Source organism: Oncorhynchus mykiss, chromosome 12 (assembly GCF_013265735.2).
Source record: "Oncorhynchus mykiss isolate Arlee chromosome 12, USDA_OmykA_1.1, whole genome shotgun sequence".
Classification (NCBI taxonomy): domain Eukaryota; kingdom Metazoa; phylum Chordata; class Actinopteri; order Salmoniformes; family Salmonidae; genus Oncorhynchus; species Oncorhynchus mykiss.
The window spans coordinates 44,417,594-44,440,011 of NC_048576.1; the positions used below are offsets into that span (position 1 = coordinate 44,417,594).

Genomic DNA, 22,418 nt, shown 5'->3' on the forward strand with positions numbered 1-22,418 from the left:
CACGGTGTAGCCTCCGACACATTGGTGCGGCTGGCTTCCGGGTTGGATGCGCGCTGTGTTAAGAAGCAGTGCGGCTGGTTGGGTTGTGTTTTGGAGGACGCATGACTTTCAACCTTCGTCTCTCCCGAGCCCGTACGGGAGTTGTAGCGATGAGACAAGATAGTAGCTACTACAACAATTGGATACCACGAAATTGGGGAGAAAAAAAATAAATTATAATGAGTATTTCTGTAAATTGATGTGGCTCTCTGCAAAATCACCGGATGTTTTTGGAACTACTGAACATAATGCGTGAGATTGAGATTTTTTGATATAAATATGAACTTTATCGAACAAAACATACATGTATTGTGTAACATGAAGTCCTATGAGTGTTATCTGATGAAGATCATCAAAAGTTAGTGATTAATTCTATCTATATTTCAGATTTTTGTGACTCCAGTCTTTGGCTGGAAAAATGGCTGTGTTCTTCTGTGACGTGGCTCTGACCTAACATAATTGTTTGTGGTGCTTTCGCTGTAAAGCCTCTTTGAAATCGGACACTGTGGTGGGATTAACAACAAGATTACCTTTAAAATGGTATAAGATACTTGTATGTTTGAGGAATTTTAATGAGATTTCTGTTGTTTTGAATTTGGCGCCCTGCACTTTCACTGGCTGTTGTCATATCGATCCCGTTAACGAGATTTCAGCCCTAAGAAGTATTAAGATCTCCTCAATTTAAAGTAAGGTTTGTCCCTTGTATGATCTTTTCATATTTGTGCAAATCTTTCTAAAATGGACACAATTCAATGAATATCAACCAACAGAGGTAAAAAGGCTATAATAATATGTTGAAGGCTAGCTGTATTGGGTGCAGATGACTGAACTGCTCACCTTGTGTCTGTCTGCAGGTATACATACCAGAAGGCATACAAAGGTATGTTATGCAGATCACATTTACCATCCTCCTCCCTTACCTCTTCAATGAATATCCCATAGGCCTCTACATTATGGACAATGTATGTGTATGAAAACTTATCAAAACAGTTTTTTTCATTCACATTTACCACAGGTATGAATGTTGTCGTGTGCATGTTTTGTTAAACATCTGTATAATTACTATTTTTGGATTCACAGACTTCACCCTCCCTACACCTCTGGATATAACAGGAAACCTGTTCGATCACCATGCACTGCAAAATCGTTCTGGCTATGGAGAACATCAACACTAACATCAACACGCCAGAGGATATATCCATTATACTTGGGGCTTATACAAAATGTAAAAAATATGAATTTATTTTTACAGTGCATATTTAGATTTTTTAAATTCTGCTTTGCCACTAAAATCGTAATAAACACTGACAACTAAAAAATTGAGTTATTTTTATGCTGATTAATAATGCCACAAGAGTTAACAGATCCTCGCAAATGGGTTCCGGAAGGACACTGAGGTGCCGGATCCTGTTCCGGCACAAATTAAGCACTGTTTCGTTTGTGTGTGTGTCATGGATGTGGCTATTTCATTTTGTATCTGCCATGTCCAAGAAAACAATGGCTAAATACATTGATACCCCTCCCTGTCTTTAAATGGTTTTATAATAAACTATATTTTGATCTGTTCCCAAAACTTCCACACTTCCACACAATAATTTACTGGAAATAATTTTTCAATCAAACAAATGTGGTGAAATACATAACATTAAATGGTTTATCAGCTTGAAGAAATATGTAAAATTGGGCAGTCAGAATCCCCGTTGTCTGGTTACTTGGTGGCATGATGATAATTTGATACAGACCAAGCGTATAGAGAGATCTCCCTCACACCTACCTCTATCCACATCCCTCCCTCTATCCGTCTGTCCCTCACTCCCCATATCCCTCTCTCTCCTCGTGGAGCTACTCTGGCAGATGGGAGATGAAAGGGGGAGCAGGGGGGATGGGAGAACAAGAACAGGTGGGCATGAAGAAAGAAAAGGGCTGAGCGGTCAACAGGGGCTAAAAGAAAGGGGGAGGAAACTCCAACTTGTACTTGCAGAGGAGGAAATAAGCCTCCATTTGAGCTCATTTTTCAAAGTAAATAAGTATTGAACATATTTTCACAATCTAGTTTAACAGAACAAGTCATGAATCTTCCTTTCCCCACTCTGATCCGATGTCTAAAGCAAAAGAAAGGCAGAGAGGTAAAAATCAAACCCAATAAAATTGTATTTTTGGTTGCGGACACATATTTTGTAGATGTTATCGCAGGTGTAGTGAAATGCTTATGTTCCTCACTCCAACAGTGCAGTAATACCTAATAATACAATACGATACATGCAAATCCCAAAAATAAAAAATTATCGAATTAAGAAATATAGTAATATTAGAACGAGCAATGTCCAGAATATAAATATACAGTGCCTTCAGAAAGTATTCAAACCACTTATTCCACATTTTGTTGTGTTACAGCCTGAATTCAAAAAGGGAATCTCCAAACAATACCCCATAATGACAAAATGGAAACATGTTTCTAGAAATGTTTGCACATTTTGTGAACATGAAATAGAGAAATGTCTCAGTTACATAAGTATTCACAGCCCTGAGTCAATACTTTGTAGAAGCACCTTTGGCAGCGATTACAGCCGTGAGTCTTTCTGGGTAAGTTGCTGAGAGCTTTCCACACCTGGGTTGTGCAACATTTGCACATTTTTCTTTTCAAAATTCTTCAAGTTCTGTCAAATTGGTTATAGAATAGAAACATTAACTCATGTTCTCTGGAATGCTCTTTAGGTTATATCACCCAAAGACATCGTAAATCTCCTCGGTCAGTGTTACCTCATACAGGCCCATCCTCAGTAGAACACACACAAAATAGTTAACAGAATACTCTATTCTGTCGAATAAAACAACCATTATAATGCAATACAAGCATTTTAACATAATCTTGCAATTACCCTGACATTTCCTCCAGACGGGCCACTTGGCATTCAGGCCAAAGAGTTCAATATATTTATTTATTTATTTCACCTTTATTTAACCAGGTAGGCAAGTTGAGAACAAGTTCTCATTTACAATTGCGACCTGGCCAAGATAAAGCAAAGCAGTTCGACACATACAACGACACAGAGTTACACATGGAGTAAAACAAACATACAGTCAATAATACAGTATAAAGAAGTCTATATACGATGTGAGCAAATTAGGTGAGATAAGGGAGGTAAAGGCAAAAAAAGGCCATGGTGGCAAAGTAAATACAAATAGCAAGTAAAACACTGGAATGGTAGATTTGCAATGGAAGAATGTGCAAAGTAGAAATAAAAATAATGGGGTGCAAAGGAGCAAAATAAATTAATTAATTAAATACAGTAGGGAAAGAGGTAGTTGTTTGGGCTAAATTATAGGTGGGCTATGTACAGGTGCAGTAATCTGTGAGCTGCTCTGACAGTTGGTGCTTAAAGCTAGTGAGGGAGATAAGTGTTTCCAGTTTCAGAGATGTTTGTAGTTCGTTCCAGTCGTTGGCAGCAGAGAACTGGAAGGAGAGGCGGCCAAAGAAAGAATTGGTTTTGGGGGTGACTAGAGAGATATACCTGCTGGAGCGTGTGCTACAGGTGGGAGATGCTATGGTGACCAGCGAGCTGAGATAAGGGGGGACTTATAGGTGTCATCATACCAGAGAATCTTGTTGGTCTAAGAATCTTTAGATTTCTATTGGCAAACTCCAAGCCGACTGTCACGTGCCTTTTACTGAGGAGTGGCATCCGTCTGGCCACTCTACCGCAAATGCCTGACTGTTGGAATGCTGCAGAGATGGTTGTCCTTCTGGAAGTTTCTCCCATCTCGACAGAGGAACTCTTGAGCTCTGTCAGAGTGACCATTGGGTTCTTAGTCACTTCCCTGACCAAGGCCGTTCTCCCCTGATTGCTCAGTTTGTCTGGCAGCCAGCTCTAGGAAGAATCTCCAAACTTCTTCCATTTAAAAATGATGGAGGCCAATGTGTTCTTGGGGACCTTCAATGCTGCAGACATTTTTTGTTACCCTTCCCCAGATCTGTGCCTCGGCACAATCCTGTCTCGGAGCTCTATAGACAATTCCTTCGACCTCATGGGTTGGTTTTTGCTCTGACCTGCACTGTCAACTGTGGGACCTTATATAGACAGGTGTGTGCCTTTCCATATTAAGTCAAATCAATTGAATTTACCACAGGTGTATTCCAATCAAGTTGTAGAAACATCTCAAGGATGATCAATGGAAACAGGATGCAACTGAGCTTAATTTCCAGTGTCATAGCAAAGGGTCTGAGTACTTAAGTAAATAAGAGATTTCTGTCCATTATTTTAATACATTTACAAAAATGTCATTATGGGGTATTGTGTGTAGATTGCTGAGGATTTTTTTTATTTTATCCATTTTAGAATAAGGCTGTATTGTAAAACAAAATGTGGAACAAGTCAAGGGGTCTGAATACTTTCCGAATGTCGGAAGGTTACATACACCTTAGCCAAATACATTTAAACTCAGTTTTTCACAATTCCTGACATTTAATCCTCGTAACAATTCCCTGTCTTAGGTCAGTTAGGATCACCACTTTATTTTAAGAATGTGAAATGCCAGAATAATAGTTGTGATTTATTTCAGCTTTAATTTCTTTCATCACATTCCCAGTGGATCAGAAGTTTACATACACTCAATTAATATTAATATTCTCACACAAATTATCAATGAACCCACCAGGTACAACCCCAAATCCGTAAACACAGGCATCCTCATAGATATCATCCTAACCAACTTGCCCTCCAAATACACCTCTGCTGTTTTCAACCAAGATCTCAGCGATCACTGCCTCATTGCCTGCATCCGTGATGGGTCTGCGGTCAAACGACCACCCCTCATCACTATCAAACGCTAACTAAAACACTTCAGCGACCAGTCTTTCTAACAGACCTGGCCCGGGTATCCTGGCAGAATATTGACCTCATCCCATCAGTAGAGGATGCCTGGTCATTATTTAAAAGTGCCTTCCTCACCATCTTAAATAAGCATGCCCCTTTTAAAAAATGTAGAACCAGGAACAGCCCTTGGTTCTCTTCAGACCTGACTGCCCTTGACCAGCACAAAAACATCCTGTGGCGTTCTGCATTAGCATCGAATAGCCCCAGTGACATGCAACCTTTCAGGGAAGTTAGGAACCAATATACACAGGCAGTTAGGAAAGCTTATGTCAATAAGCATTTTTCTACGGCTGGCCATGCTTTACACCCCCCACAGCAACTTGCCCAAGGCTCCCCATTTCTCCTTCACCCAAATCCAGATAGCTGATGTTCTGAAAGAGCTGCAAAATCTAGCTTGGCTAGGGGTTAAGGTTAGGGATGGAGGTTAAGGTTAGGGTTAGGTTTAGGAGTTAGGGGTTAAGGTTAGGGCTAGGGTTAGGGGAAGGGTTAGCCAACATACAAGTGGTTGCAAATTAGCTCAAAAGTAATATTACTTAATTATTATCAAATTAGCTAATTTGTTCAAATTCTAAAGTTTTCCAAATTCGAACACACAACCTTTGGGTTGCTAAATGTTCACGTTACATGCCCACCCATCCTTCCCGACCAACCTCTTTCCTCTCTCCTACCAGGACCCCTATAAATCAGCCGGCTAGACAATCTGGACACTCTCTAAAATTAAATGCTGAAATGTTTGCAACCCCTATCACCAGCCTGTTCAACCTCTCTTTAATATCGTCTGAGATTCCCAGAGATTGTAAAGCTGCCGTGGTCATCCCCCTCTTCAAAGGGGGAGACACTCTAGACCCAAACTGCTACAGACCTATATCTATCCTACCTTGCCTTTCTAAGGTCTTAGAAAGCCAAGTTAACAAACAGATCACCAACCATTTCGAATCCCACCGTACCTTCTCCGCTATGCAATCTGGTTTCCGAGCTGGTCATGGGTGCACCTCAGCAATGCTCAAGGTCCTAAACGATATCATAACCATAACCATAAGAGACATTACTGTGCAGCCGTATTAATCGACCTGGCCAAGGCTTTCGACTCTGTCAATCACCACAATCTTATCTACAGACTCAACAGCTTTGGTTTCTCAAATGATTGCCTCGCCTGGTACACCAACTACTTCTCTGATAGAGTTCAGTGTGTCAAATCGGAGTGCCAGGGTTCAATTCTCAGGCCGACTCTCTTCTCTGTATACATCAATGATGTCGCTCTTGCTGCTGGTGATTCTCTGATCCACCTCTACGCAGACGACACCATTCTGTATACCTCTGGCCCTTCTCTGGGCACTGTGTTAACTAACCTCCAGACAAGCTTCAATGGTATACAACTCTCCTTAAGTGGCCTCCAACTGCTCTTAAATGCAAGTAAAACTAAATGCATGCTCTTCAACCGATCCACTGGCTCCAGGTCAACAAAAAGTCTCTGCTAGGTAAAGCCCCGCCTTATCTCTGCTCACTGGTCACCATAGCAGCACCCACCCGTAGCACGCGTGCACATCTACCATTCCAGTGTTTAATTGCTATATTGTAATTACTTCGCCACCAGGGCCTATTTCTTGCCTTACCTCATTTGCAGACACTTGAAAAAGCCAAACCATGACCCAGAAAATATAAAAAACTATCGGCCTATTTCGAATCTTCCATTCCTCTCAGAAATTTTAGAAAAGGCTGTTGCGCAGCAACTCACTGCCTTCCTGAAGACAAACAATGTATACGAAATGCTTCAGTCTGGTTTTAGACCCCATCATAGCACTGAGACGGCACTTGTGAAGGTGGTAAATTACATTTTAATGGTATCGGACCGAGGCTCTGCATCTGTCCTGGTGCTCCTAGACCTTAGTGCTGCTTTTGATACCATCGATCACCACATTCTTTTGGAGAGATTGGAAACCCACATTGGTCTACACGGACAAGTTCTGGCCTGGTTTAGATCTTATCTGTCGGAAAGATATCAGTTTGTCTCTGTGAATGGTTTGTCCTCTGACAAATCAACTGTAAATTTCGGTGTTCCTCAAGGTTCCGTTTTAGGACCACTATTGTTTTCACTATATATTTTACCTCTTGGGGATGTTATTCGAAAACATAATGTTAACTTTCACTGCTATGCGGATGACACACAGCTGTACATTTCAATGAAACATGGTAAAGCCCCAAAATTGCTCTTGCTAGAAGCATGTGTTTCAGACATAAGGAAGTGGATGGCTGCAAACTTTCTACTTTTAAACTCAGACAAAACAGAGATGCTTGTTCTAGGTCCCAAGAAACAAAGAGATCTTCTGTTGAATCTGACAATTAATCTTAATGGTTGTACAGTCGTCTCAAATAAAACTGTGAAGGACCTCGGCGTTACTCTGGACCCTGATCTCCCTTTTGAAGAACATATCAAGACCATTTCAAGGACAGCTTTTTTCCATCTATGTAACATTGCAAAAATCAGAAACTTTCTGTCCAAAAATGATGCAGAAAAATTAATCCATGCTTTTGTCACTTCTAGGTTAGACTACTGCAATGCTCTACTTTCCGGCTACCCGGATAAAGCACTAAATAAACTTCAGTTAGTGCTAAATACGGCTGCTAGAATCCTGACTAGAACCAAAAAAAATTGATCATATTACTCCAGTGCTAGCCTCCCTACACTGGCTTCCTGTCAAAGCAAGGGCTGATTTCAAGGTTTTACTGCTAACCTACAAAGCATTACATGGGCTTGCTCCTACCTATCTCTCTGATTTGGTCCTGCCGTACATACCTACACGTACATAGCGTACACAAGACGCAGGCTTCCTAATTGTCCCTAGAATTTCTAAGCAAACAGCTGGAGGCAAGGCATTTCTCATATAGAGCTCCATTTTTATGGAACGGTCTGCCTACCCATGTCAGAGACGCAAACTCAGTCTCAACCTTTAAGTCTTTACTGAAGACTCATCTCTTCAGTGGGTCATATGATTGAGTGTAGTCTGGCCCAGGTGTGGGAAGGTGAACGGAAAGGCTCTGGAGCAACGAACCGCCCTTGCTGTCTCTGCCTGGCCGGTTCCCCTCTTTCCACTGGGATTCTCTGCCTCTAACCCTATTACAGGGGCTGAGTCACTGGCTTACTGGGGCTCTCTCATGCCGTCCCTGGAAGGGGTGCGTCACCTGAGTGGGTTGATTCACTGATGTGGTCATCCTGTCTGGGTTGGCGCCCCCCCTTGGGTTGTGCCATGGCGGAGATCTTTGTGGGCTATACTCGGCCTTGTCTCAGGATGGTAAGTTGGTGGTTGATGATATCCCTCTAGTGGTGTGGGGGCTGTGCTTTGGCAAAGTGGGTGGGGTTATATCCTTCCTGTTTGGCCCTGTCCGGGGGTGTCCTCGGATGGGGCCACAGTGTCTCCTGACCCCTCCTGTCTCAGCCTCCAGTATTTATGCTGCAGTAGTTTGTGTCGGGGGGCTAGGGTCAGTTTGTTATATCTGGAGTACTTCTCCTGTCCTATTCGGTGTCCTGTGTGAATCTAAGTGTGCGTTCTCTAATTCTCTCCTTCTCTCTTTCTTTCTCTCTCTCGGAGGACCTGAGCCCTAGGACCATGCCCCAGGACTACCTGACATGATGACTCCTTGCTGTCCCCAGTCCACCTGACCGTGCTGCTGCTCCAGTTTCAACTGTTCTGCCTTATTATTATTTGACCATGCTGGTCATTTATGAACATTTGAACATCTTTGCCATGTTCTGTTATAATCTCCACCCGGCACAGCCAGAAGAGGACTGGCCACCCCACATAGCCTGGTTCCTCTAGGTTTCTTCCTAGGTTTTGGCCTTTCTAGGGAGTTTTTCCTAGCCACCGTGCTTCTACACCTGCATTGCTTGCTGTTTGGGGTTTTAGGCTGGGTTTCTGTACAGCACTTTGAGATATCAGCTGATGTACGAAGGGCTATATAAATAAATTTGATTTGATTTGTATATATATATTTTTCGTTTTTTCTACTGTATTATTGACTGTATGTTTGTTTATTCCATGTGTAACTCTGTGTTGTTGTATGTGTCAATCTGCTGTGTTTTATCTTGGCCAGGTCGCAGTTGGTAATGAGAACTTGTTCTCAACTAGCCTACCCAGTTAAATAAAGGGGAAATAAAAAAATATTTGGTAGCATTGGCTTTAAATTGTTTAACTTGGGTCAAACGTTTCAGGTAGCCTTCCCACAATTTGTTGGGTGAATTTTGGCCCATTCCTCCTGACAGAGCTGGTGTAACTGAGTCAGGTTTGTTGGCCTCCTTGCTCGCACACACTTCTTCAGTTCTGCCCACAAATGTTCTATTGGATTGAGGTCAGGGTTTTGTGATGGCCACTCCATTACCTTGACTTTGTTGTCCTTAAGCTATTTTGCCACAACTTTGGAAGTATGCTTGGGGTAATCTTCCATTTGGAAGACCCATTTGCGACAAAGCTGTAACTTCCTGACTGATGTCTTGATGTTGCTTCAATATATCCACATAATTTTCCTGCCTCATGATGCCATTTATTTTGTGAACTGCACCAGTCCCTCCTGCAGCAAAGCACACCCACAACATGATGCTGCCACCCCCGTGCTTCATGGTTGGGATGGTGTTCTTCGGCTTGCAAGCCTCCCCCACTTTCCTCCAAACGTAACGATGGTCATTATGGCCAAACAGTTATATTTTTGTTTCATCAGACCATAGGACATTTCTCAAAAAAGTACAATCTTTGTCCCCATTGCACAGTTGCAAACCGTAGGCAGGCTTTTTTGGAGCAGTGGCATCTTCCTTGCTGAGCAGCCTTTCAGGTTATGTCGATATAGGACTCGTTTTACTGTGGATATACTATTGTGCCTGTTTCCTTCAGCATCTTCACAAGCTCTTTTGCTGTTGTTCTGGGATTGATTTTCACACCAAAGTACGTTTATGTCTAGGAGACAGAACACGTCTCCTTCCTGAGCGGTATGACGGCTGCAAATAGGCACTGAGTTTGAAGGTAAGCCTTGAAATACTTCCAGAGGTACACCTCCAATTGACTCAAATTACGTCAATTAGCCTATCAGAAGCTTCTAAAGCCATGACATTTTCTGGAATTGTCCAAGCTGTTTAAAGGCAAAGTCAACTTACTGTATGTAAATGTCTTACCCACAGGAACTGTGATACAGTGAGTTATAAGTGAAATAATCTGTCTGTAAACAATTGTTGGAAAAATTGCTTGTGTCATGCACAAAGTAGATGTCCTCACCGACTTGCCAAAACTATAGTTTGTTAACAAGAAATTTGTGGAGTGGTTGTAAAACGAGATTTAATGACTTCAACCTAAGTGTATGTAAACTTCCGACTTCAACTGTATATATATAAATATATATTTTTGTATATGGGGGATTGGAATTGATGCAGACAATTACATTGATGGAAGCTACGATCTATCTACAATATTAAAGCTTATCTACCACCTAAAAAAATAACATTAGGCTCCTTAATTAAGAGCACATCTCGGACTGAGCTGCATATAAAGGTGAACTTTTTTGTTGGTTGGTAGTAATTGGGGCCAATGTGTGTTAAAATGCTGGTGTAAAGGCTACAACATTCTACACTCTTTTGGAATTCTTGATCTAGTTTCTTAATCGTTTGATGGGGTGATTGAAATGAAAAGACAGTCTTGCAGAACAGCCTACACTGCAGCTCAGGCAAGGCTGCCCTCTAGTGACAACATTGTCACGGTCATCCCTACCTTGACTTGCTTGGTTAAAGCTACAATATACAACTTTTGGGGGACCTGACCAAATTCACATAAAAATGTGAGATACAGATCTGTCGAGCTCATTGAAAGCAAGACTAAGAAGCGGTAGACCTGTTCTATTTATGCTATTTCTATGCTTCCCTTTTGTGTGTGTGCATCTTTTACAAATGTTTGTACACCAGCTTCAAACAGCTGAAAATACAATATTTACAATATAAAAGGACTATGAGAAACAAGATTCTCTGGTATGATGAAACCAAGATTGAACTCTTTGGTCTGAATGCCAAGCGTCATATCTGGAGGAAACCTGGCACCATCCCTACAGTGAAGCATGGTGTTGGCAGCATCATGCTGGGGGAATGTTTTTCAGCGGCAGGAACTGGGAGACTAGTCAGGACTCAGGAAAAGATGAATGGAGCAAAGTAGAGATCTTTGATGAATACCTGCTACAGAGCGCTCAGAACCGCAGACTGGGTTAAAAGTTCCCCTTCCAACAGTTTAACAACCAGAAGCAAACAGCAAAGGCAACGCCGGAGTGGCCTGGGGACAAGTCTCTGAATATCTTTGAGTGTCCCAGCCAGAGCCCGGACTGGAACCCACTAACATCTCTGGAGAGACCTGAAAATACATGTGCAGTGACGCTCCCCATCCAACCTGACAGAGCTTGAGAGGGTCTGCACCAAATACAGGCGTGCTAAGCTTGTAGCGTCATACGTAACAAGACTTCAGTCTGTAATCGCTGCCAAGGGTGCTTCAACAAAGTACTGAGTAAAGGGTCTGAATACTTATGTAAATGTGATATCCATTTTTAATAAATGTGTATTCATTGAAGTGAGGCAGACATCTTCCACAATGCCCCTTATCCATCTCGTGGTCTGCTTTCTCTCTGGTCTCGACCTTCCCAAAACAATTCTCAGTACAACACTGGACCTATATCAAATAGACAGCATACAACTAAAAGAAGATGCATTTGAAAAATTATAGAATTCTGATTACAGTATAAGCTGGATAAAAATCGGCAGGTGGGCGTGCTAAAGAGGCGCATCAAAAATGAGGTAAAGTGAAGTGTCCACGAATGCGCATTTATATTATATTTGGTTCCCGTTACATTGCATGAAAGAAAAAGAATACAAGCCCTGCAACCTATTTAAGTAGCTACATTAGTTAGTTACCCTTTCGAAAAAAATGCATGACTTGCTAGCTAACGTTAATGTACACAGCGGTAAACCCTGTTGGTATGGCAAATGGTAGCATATTAGCACTTTAAAAAGCACAATGCCTCAATCAAATGTCGTTTTTCAAATTTGCCCATGTTTATCCACAAATAACGCTAGCTAAACTCATGTTAAAGAGTCACGGCTTTACAAAATTGTAGCTAGCTACGCAACGTTTACCACGCATTGTCGCCTCTTCATTCTTTTTACAAGACCGACAAATACCAACAATAAACTTGATATTTCTAATATTACTATGCACGATAGTGTTTACCTTTGAGGGAAATGAAGGTTGTGTAATTTCTGACTAGTGGGAAAACATTGTAGTTGGCTAGCTAGCTAACCAGTCAGATTTCTCACGCCTGTTTGTAAGCAAGCTCAGTAGCTAGTTACGTGGTTTACTTTTCTGTGAAAGGAGAAGTACCTGGACTGACCAAAATATATGAGCTAGAGCACTGTGTTGGATGCACATTTGAACTATAATTTAAAAAAAAATACATTTATCATTCCAGCCATTAGGTAAATGCATCAACCCTTAATGATTGAATGGTCGATAAGTAGGCTTGAAGTGTTCAAATAACACATGCAATAAATACATTAAGATTTCTTTAATTCCATACATTTCAAAGTAATAACAGCTCAATGACTTATGGCAACATTTACCCAATCATTAAATGGCATCTGTTGGCTTCATGAAGCAATGGCACAAGACAATGTTGTGAGACATGACAAAAACTAGCATTGTATTGGCGTTGTGTACCTACCTACATATGTGACAGGCTATTTCATAACTGGCTTAAATAATTGTTAAATTACTACTATTTGAGAGAGCTCTTTGAAAGGCGAAGACAGCCATAGCCTGTGTAGAAGTTTTCTTGAATTCAAAAGGAAAACAAGCAGATAGTCGTGGGCGAGTGCAAGACTAGCATTGGTATTGAGCAGCCCAAAGAACACCGTGTGCAGGTTTTTGCTACCACAATAGTCTACAAATTGGTCTACAACTCTCCTTCGTTATATGGGAAAATGCTATATTCACATAGTGTAGGTTGCAAAGCATGTAGGGAAACCTGCATAAATTGGGGGGCTGGTTGACTGACATAGGGGGTCCCTGGAGTGGTCTAAAGCGCAGCGCCATGTAGAAAGAGTGGTTTTGTTTTGTAAACACGTGTAGCCATTTAATGTGCTTAGGAGTACATTGTCAACTGGAGCCACTGCAGAGAGAAAGAAAAACAATTGATTGACATCAACCCTGTACAATGGTGGGTTTTGACCTCGTGTGATATCGTCTGCATTACTCTACAATGTTGTTCCTAAAGTAGTTCTGCTAGGCTAATTACATTCATAAAACCGTCTAATTGTTACAGCTTGTAAGTGTGACATGCTTACCTCTTGAACGTTGACCTTGATAGTTCCATTGTTATTCTTGTCTAAGGTTTTGAAGGCACCTGAATCAAGAAGATACTACTTTTAGTGACAAAACAACTGCAAATTTTCACAATGATTATGTATGTACCCCATTATTTTCAAAGTACCATTAGTTGTGCTGACACACAACAAATGTAACAAAGGTTAATGCGTATGTTTTTATTTTTTACATCGAACACCTATACAGATCTAAAATAACCCTTGCCATGGTGATGAGATCGGAAAGAGCAGGGAGTCGGACTTACGGCACATAGCGTCCAGTCTCACAAGGCAGCCAATGCAGTTGTCAAAGTCCATGTTCCCGTTCTCATCGCTGTATCTGCGAATGATCATCTGGAACAGCTCATCATTGAGGGGAAAGCCTGTGTCCAAACCATAGACATACATGTTTAGGTTTAATGTACATCCTTGGTCCACACTGAAAAGCTGATAGCTATAAAGTTGTAAATAATAACAGAATTGCTGGGTCAAACACAACTTTACTTAAGAACTTAAGAGATTCAAAATGTATTCATTTCAAAAAGTGCAATGTTTCAAGATGTATGCTGTAAAAAGTGTCTGGCAAACAGCCAAAATGTTTCTGTGCTACATGATAGCTTTTACCTGCCGCCCTGAAAGCATTGGGAAGCTCATCTGCACCAATAACCCCAGAGCCATCAGTATCATAAGTCTTATACACACCCTGAAAAAAAACAGTGAAATACATCTATGATTAAATCTCCATGGTTCCAAATTTGTATTATACTTTCTAATACAAAAATAAAATGTATATTAGTGCCAATACTCTCAAACTACTTTTACTCTCACCTGCCATTTCTTGATATTGTTCCAGAGGTGTTTGAACTCATGGAATCCGAGCTTCCCAGTACTGTCACACTGCAACAGCGTTAAGGTTAACAAAAACATGACACCTATAACAATGCTGTGTACACAAAACATTAAGAACACCCGTTCCTTCCCTGACAGACTGACCAGGTGAATCCAGAAGAAAGCTATGATCCTTTATTGATGTTACTTGTTAAATCCACTTCAAAATCAATGAAGGGGAGGAGACGGGTTACAGAAGGATTTTTCAGACAATAGGGACATGGATTGTGTATATGTGCCATTCATAAGGTAATTGGGCAAGACAAAAAAGATTGAAGTGCCTTTGAACAGGGTATGGTAGTAGGTACCAAGCACACCTGTTTGAGTTTGTCAAGAACTGCAACGCTGCTGGGTTTTTCAACTTCAACAGTTTCCTGTGTGTATCAAGAACAGTCCACCACCCAAAATGACATCAAGCCAACTTGAGAACTGTGGGAAGCATTGGAGTCAATATGGGCCAGCATCCCAGTGGAATGCTTTTGACACCTTGTAGAGTCCATGCCCCGATGAATTAAGGCTGCTCAATATTAGGAAGGTGTAAGTTACCTCATTGGATTGGTGGAGGCAGGGGCTAATGGGAGTTTCCACCATATTTCTTATACGAGTAATTTCCTTTCAAATAGTGAAAGGGTTAACAAGTGCACACTACAAATCTAAAAGCATTGGATTGGTGGAGGCATGGGCTAGGTGGAGTTTCCACTTTATTTCTTATACCAGTCATTGGGAGATTCTCAATTTGTTTTGCTCGACTCCTTGCTTCCACCACTCGTCTCCTTTGAAAAAGGCCAAAGGTAAATCGAGGAGCGGAAGAAAGGAAACAAATACGCAGTATGAAATTAGACTCCACCACACACATCAGGCTAATTACGTTTACAGAGGAGGAATCCCAAAATACATGTGTAAAGTGGTAAAAAGAAATGTAGCCAGACATTTCATATATAAAAGATAAGTAGTGTATTGACTTTAAACATGTGCAGGGTTCTTCTCATTCGAGAAAACAACAAATGATTCCAAGGGGATGTGGGCAGATTTCAAAACACTTCTGTGATAGGAAACATCAGAATGTCCTTGGCTGGAGGAGGCTATCAGAGGTGCAAACTCTTCCGTTCGCCTATTAACAAATCGACATCCCTACATATGGTGACCACTTATCGGTTTCCGGGTCACAGAAAAGAGGATGGAGTAGTCGAGGGGAGGACAAACATTACCAATTGAGAATTCCCCCATTTCCTTTCAAATCAGAGAAGTGAAGTGAACATGTGCACAACTACTTCTCACAACTCGAAAAGCATTGGATTGGTGGAGTGAGAGTTTCCACCATATTTTTTTTAACCAGTAATTTCCTTTCAAAAATCACTGAAGGGACGTGAACAAATACTCACTTAGGAAGGTATTTCCACATAGCCATAGAAAAAAGGTCTAAGAACAAGGGGGAGGTTATGAACAACCTATGCTTTCCAAGAGTTTAGGTCAATTTAAATAATCCATGTGTTATATGATGGATAATTTTAATTGACCTAAACTCAAGAAACATGGCTTGAGAAACATGGGTTGTCAATAAACCTTCCCCTGCTGAGACTTTTTATATGGCTATGTCTGAATTATCTCTCCATCCTTATGGCCCTAAATTCTGGAAATGATATTTTTGCATCAACATCAGATGCATTACCACAAACAGGTAATAACAGGAAGGATACATCCATGACTGCAACCATGCTCCTGCAGGACTCAATGCTAAACCCGTCTGTCTTCAGGTCACCATCTGAAATTCAAAAGCAGCCAGTTCACTCACTGGATTACCATGCCCTTAATGAGTCACAAACAAAAATCAATCTCACTGAGAAATTAATCACAAATATTACATCTCAAACATGGCTTTCTGAGAGAGGGATTGAACAGGTATACACTTAATGCACACAAGCACAGGCAAAGCCACATGAACAGAGACAGAAACATAGCTTACGTTTGGAAATAATTCTGTTCAAGATGTTCATCAATTCAGTTGGGCTCACCTCCATGTCCTTAGGGAAAAGTTATTCCGTTTAATTAATCCAACATCGAAGAATACCACGTATAAAGTGTCTTAACAATATTCAATAGTGAATTTGAGCCATACTTAAAAGCAGAAATAATTACATGAAGATCAAACTGCTATGTTGCATCAATTTCAGCAGTCACAGTGCCTTTCTAATGGCATTGCCACAAGGGGTTTACATTTACAGGGGTATTATGAAGGTAAACTAGAATAGGAATGTGTGAGAAGTGACAGGGACCTATCGTACTCACATCTCCAGCCAACTGCTGGAAGACTTTGCGAAACTGTCTTTCCTCGTCACTCTCATTCTGCTCTGCGTACGCAAGTGGCCTTCGTGGTGCGGGCTGCACGATAACATTTGCACTTCAGGTTACTATTATCCATAACAAATCCAAATTTTCAGCAAAACAGTATGCTCAAGTGATAACTTGAATGATAAAATAGCGATGCCACTCACTGGGTCAGAGGGCACAAACACAGCTGGATCAATATTGCTGCAAAGGACACAGGAAATTAACAGGTTAGTCACTTGGTAGCATTCCTAAGAGATAGATAGGGGACACACACTTGTGGACACCCCTTCAAATTAGTGTATTCGGCTATTTCAGCCACACCCGTTCCTGCAGCCATGGAATCGCCATAGACAAACATTGGCAGTAGAATGACCTTAATGAAGAGCTTTGAACGTGGCACTGTCATTGGATGCCACCTCTCCAACAAGTCAGTTTGTAAAATGTCTGCCCTGCTAAACTAAGTGCTGTTATTGTAAAGCCTTGGTTTCATGCATGTTAACATCAGAAGCCTCCTCCCCAAGTTTGTTCTATTCGCTGCTTTAGCACACTCCGCTAACCCTGATGTCCTAGCCGTATCTGAATCCTGGCTTAGGAAGGCCACCAAAAGTTCTGAGGTTTCCATCCCCAACTACAAAATGTTCTGTCAAGATAGAACTGCCAAAGAGTTGCAATCTACTGCAGAGATAGCCTGCAGAGTTCTGTCATACTATCCAGGTCTGTGCCCAATCAGTTCGAGCTTCTACTTTTAAAAATCCACCTTTGCAAAAATATGACTCTCACTGTTGCCGCTTGTTATAGACCCCCCTCAGCCCCCAGCTGTGCCCTGGACACCACATGTGAATTGATTGCCCCCCCATCTATCTTCAGAGCTCGTACACTTAGGTGACCTAAACTGGGATATGCTCAACACCCCAGCCGTCCTACAATCTAAGCTAGATGTCCTCAATCTCACACAAATTATCAAGGAACCTACCAGGTACAACCCGAAATCCGTAAATAAGGGCACCCTCATAGATATCATCCTGACCAACCTGCCCTCTAAATACACCTCTGCTGTCTTCAACCAGGATCTCAGCGATCACTGCTTCATTGCCTGCTTCTGCTATGGGTCCGCGGTCAAACGACCACCCCTCATCACTCTCAAACGCTCCCTAAAACACTTCAGTGAGCAGGCCTTTCTAATCGACCTGGCCCAGGTATCCTGGAAGGATATTGACCTTATCCCATCAGTAGAGGATGCTTGGTTGTTCTTTAAAAGTGCTTTCCTCACCATCTTAAATAAGCATGCCCCATTCAAAAAAATGTAGACCTAAGAACAGATACAGCCCTTGGTTCACTAAAGACTTGACTGCCCTTGATCAGCACAAAAACATCCTGTGGCGTACTGCATTAGCATCGAACAGGCCCCTCGATATGCAACTTTTCAGGGAAGTCAGGAACCAATATACACAGTCAGGAGAGCAAAGGCTAGCTTTTTCAAACAGAAATTTGCATCCTGTAGCACTAATTCCAAAAGGGTTTGGGACACTAAAGTCCATGGAGAATAAGACCACCTCCTCCCAGCTGCCCACTGCAGAGGCTAGGAAAAACTGCCACCACCGATAAATCTACAATAATCAAGTTTCAATAAGCATTTTTCTACAGCTGTCCATGCTTTACACCCCCCCCCCCCTCAGCTGGGCTAGACAATCTGGACCTCTCTTTCTAAAATTATCCGCCGAAATTGTTGCAACCCCTATTACTAGCCTGTTCAACCTCTCTTTCGTATCATCTGAGATCCCTAAATATTGGAAAGCTGCTGCGGTCATCCCCCTCTTCAAAGGTGGAGACACTCTAGACCCAAAATGTTACAGACCTATATCCATCCTGCCATGCCATTCTAAAATCAAGTTAACAAACAGATCACCGACCATTTCGAATCCCACCGTACCTTCTCCACTATGCAATCTGGTTTCTGAGCTGGTCATGGGTGTACCTCAGTCACGCTCAAGGTCCTAAACGATATCATAACCGCCATCGATAACCGCCATTCGACTCTGTCAATCACTGTATTCTCATCGGCACACTTGATAGCCTTGGTTTCTCAAATGACTGCCTCACCTGGTTCACCAACTACTTCTCAGATAGAGTTCAGTCTGTCAAAACGGAGGGCCTGTCGTCCGGTCCTCTGGCAGTCTCTATGGGGGTTGCCACAGGGTTCAATTCTCGGGCAGACTCTTTTCTCTGTATATAAATCAATTATGTTGCTCTTGCTGCTGGTGATTCTCTGATCCACCTCTACGCAGACGACACCATTCTGTATACATCTGGCCCTTCGTTGGACACTGTGCTAACAAACCTCCAAATGAGCTTCAATGCCATACAACACTAGCATTTAAAAGCAGTAAAACTAAATGCATGCTCTTCAACCGATTGCTGCCCGCACCTGCCCGACTAGCATCACTACTCTGGACAGTTCTGACTTAGAATATGTGGACAACTACAAATACCTAGGTGTCTGGTTAGACTGTAAACTCTCCAGACTCTCATTAAGCATTCCAAAATCAAATCTAGAATCAGCTTCCTATTTCGCAACAAAGCCACCTTCACTTATGAAGCCAAACATACCCTGGTAAAACTGACAATCCTTCCGATCCTTAACATCGGCGATGTCATTTACAAATTAGCCTTCAACACTCTACTCAGCAAATTGGATGTAGTCTATCACAATGCCATCCATTTTATCACCAAAGCCCCATATACAACCCACCACTGCAACCTGTATGCTCGTTGGCTGGCCATCACTACATATTCGTCGCCAAACCCATCGGCTCCAGGTCATCTACAAGTCTTTGCTAGGTAAAGCCCCTCCTTAGCTCACTGGTCACCATAGCAACACCCACCCGTAGCACGCGGTCCAGCAGGTATATTTCACTGGTCATCCCCAAAGCCAACACCTCGTTTGGCTGCCTTTCCTTCCAGGTCTCCGCAGTCAATGACTGGAACGAATTGCAAAAATCACTTAAGCTGGAGACTTATCTCCCTCACTAACTTTAAGCATCAGCTGTCAGAGCAGCTTACCGATCACTGCACCTGTACACAGCCCATCTGTAAATAACCCACCCAACTACCTCATCCCCATATTGTTTTTTTTTTCTTTCACCCAAGTATCTAAACTTGCACATCATCATCTGCACATCTATCACTCCAGTTTTAATGATAAATTGTAATTATTTCATCACCATGGCCTATTTATTGCCTTACCTCCCTAATTTTACTACATATGCACAAAGCTTTTTCTATTGTGTTATTTACTGTACGTTTGTTTACCCCTTGTGTAACTCTTGTTTTTGTCGCACTGCTTTGCTTTATCTTGGCCAGGTCGCGGTTGTAAATGAGAACTTGTTCTCAACTGGCCTACCTGGTTAAATAAAGGTGAGAAAATAAATAAATAAATAGGAGCAACAACATTTCAGCCGCGAAATGGTAAGCCACACAAGCTCACAGAACTGGACCGCCAAGTGCTAGAGCGTAAAAATCAACTGTCCTCAGTTGCAACACTCACTACCGAGTTAGGTAGGTACCGGGAAATCTTAACGCTACTGTATACATACTAGACAACTTCTTGGCAACAGTTTGGGGAAGGCCCTTTCCTGTTGCAGCATGACAATCCCCCGAGCACAAAGCAAGGGCCATACAGAAATTATTTGTTGAGATCAGTGTGGAAGAACTTGACTGGCCTGCACAGAGCCCTGACCTCAACCACATTGAACACCTTTGGAATAAATTGGAACGCCGACCGTGAGCCAGGCTTAATTGCCCAACATCAGTGCCTGACCTCACTAATGCTTGTGGCTGAATGGAAGCAAGTCCCCACAGCAATGTTCCATCATCTAGTGGAAAGCCTTCTCAGAAGAGAAGAGGCTGTTATAGAAGTGAAGGGGGGAGAGAGATTCCATATTAATGCCCATGATTTTGGAATGATTTTGGAATGAGATGTTCAACAAGCATGTGGCCACATACGTTTGATAATATAGTGTATGATGAGCGATTTATTTATGGTCTGAGGTTACTATCTGAAGAATCATGCTCCTATCCGACATAGCTTGGCTGTTGCAACGGTACAATCAGTTAAGAGTGGCAGTGTCCTAAAATTAGACTACTTTCATTGCCCTTCCTCCCCCACAACCTATACAGCCTCCTCAACCACCTTCCCATCGGACATTTTTTATTTTTTTTAGCCAGAAACATGTAGAGACTAAATTCCTGTGGTGATCATAAGAGATGATGATTTAGAAGATCCCTCCCTACCTTACGACATCAAGAATGCCACCGATGAGTCTTTTGGCCAGAAACATGTTTAATCAATTGAAATGTGTCAACCTGTGAGAAAGAAAAAACATTCAAAACGTTAGTCGTTTTTAAACGTAGTTTATATTTAAAAAACACACCTGAGTCAAATACATCATGGAAATCATACGGCCATTACATAATGGAAGCCTACTAAGTCAGCTAGGATAGGCCAATGACTATGGGGATAGGCTAATTACTCAAGTTGACACATGCCATGGGAGGCACACCCGCTGCAAATGTTTCGCCCTAAGTAAGACGCCTTTGGCAACAAAAAAAACACCCCTTTCAGAGTGGTCTGCTAAAAAGGACCAAATTAATCAATATTAGCCCTGCGAATGATAAATTGATGTTTAACTCACGACAACTAGTTAGGGGGCTAATTTGCCGACCACATCGACGTTAACTTAATCAATGCTACGAATATATTTAATGGGAAGGCTGAACATTCAGTACGTTTAAATAATGTTACGATTACAACCTAAAACTGTATGGCCTTTTTCGCAAGCCTACAAACCCACTACTAGACAGGCTAGCTACTAGCTAGCTTGCCCGGACAGGAAGAGGATGGCTAGCAGTGTGTTAAACTGTACTAACTAGTTAACGTTAGCTAGCTAAGAATGCTGACGGTAGTACGCAAACGAGGCTACAATAACACTATAGTCAAATCGACAAAAGTATTCAACATATTAGTAGTCGCTACTTACCAGACTTGGAGGTGCCAGTGATATTGTTAAAAAAAAAAAAATAGCAAGGAGGCTGTCACGCACATTATTTTAGTAAGCCAATGAGGAGTGATGCCGTGCACATGTCATGTCTGAAACTGGGGACCTCTTAGTTAAAGTGAACGTAAGTTATTTGCGTAGAGCTTGCTGCTTCTTTGATGAGGTGAAACAGCTGTTAGCATCCAATGTTGCATTACAGCCACATACTACACTGGAGTACAACTAACTCCCTTGTACATTGCTTGAATTTTTCTTTATTTTATATTGTTTTAAATAAACTACCCTCTAACACTACACTCACAAAAAATAACACTACCCTACTCCACAATTTAAACATATTTAGTCCTACCTCAGGCCAACAACCTGAAAGGATGAGAGACCACCACTTAACACACCCTGTAAATCTTCTAATGTCATGTCTCCCACACCCAACTACCTCTCTGCAGCTGCCACCACAACCTCAATTTTCTTATGTTATTTTCTTATGTTCTATCCCTCCAGTACAGTTGATAACCATTGCTATAAATGCTAAAAATCCAATTTTACTCTAACATATCACTTTTTGGCCTATCCCTCTGTACTGGTACATATCTACCTCACACCCCTCCTCTCAGGATCCCTCCCCCTTGACCCATCTTCCTCCACTTTCTTCACTGTCTCAGCATATGACAACTTTTGCACTAGTCTAACCATGAAAACATCAACCTGCCTCTCTCGCACGGGCCATTTCTGATCCCCAGCCCCATGAGTACCCCTACAATTAACACATACCACTACTTTCCCCAACGCTACACATTCCTTTGTCTCATGCCCTTCTGCAAGCTTCTCACATCTAGGAACCTCCCTCCTACACACTTTGTC

The 22,418-nt window shown here is 41.8% G+C and overlaps 1 protein-coding gene across 1 annotated transcript; it reads right to left on the reverse strand.

The window, feature by feature from the left end:
- Window positions 1-12,476: 12,476 nt before the first annotated feature.
- LOC110537656 (calpain small subunit 1) lies at window positions 12,477-21,685 on the reverse strand. Its single transcript, XM_021623865.2, has 11 exons — window positions 21,540-21,685; window positions 20,794-20,865; window positions 16,668-16,704; window positions 16,462-16,554; window positions 16,139-16,196; window positions 15,873-15,937; window positions 14,116-14,184; window positions 13,912-13,990; window positions 13,554-13,670; window positions 13,270-13,328; window positions 12,477-13,094 (listed from the first exon to the last, which is right to left on the reverse strand). The coding sequence occupies exons 2-11, from the start codon at window positions 20,838-20,840 to the stop codon at window positions 13,068-13,070; spliced, it is 651 nt and encodes a 216-aa protein (XP_021479540.1). The 5' UTR covers window positions 20,841-20,865; window positions 21,540-21,685; the 3' UTR covers window positions 12,477-13,067.
- Between the last annotated feature and the right edge of the window lie 733 nt (window positions 21,686-22,418).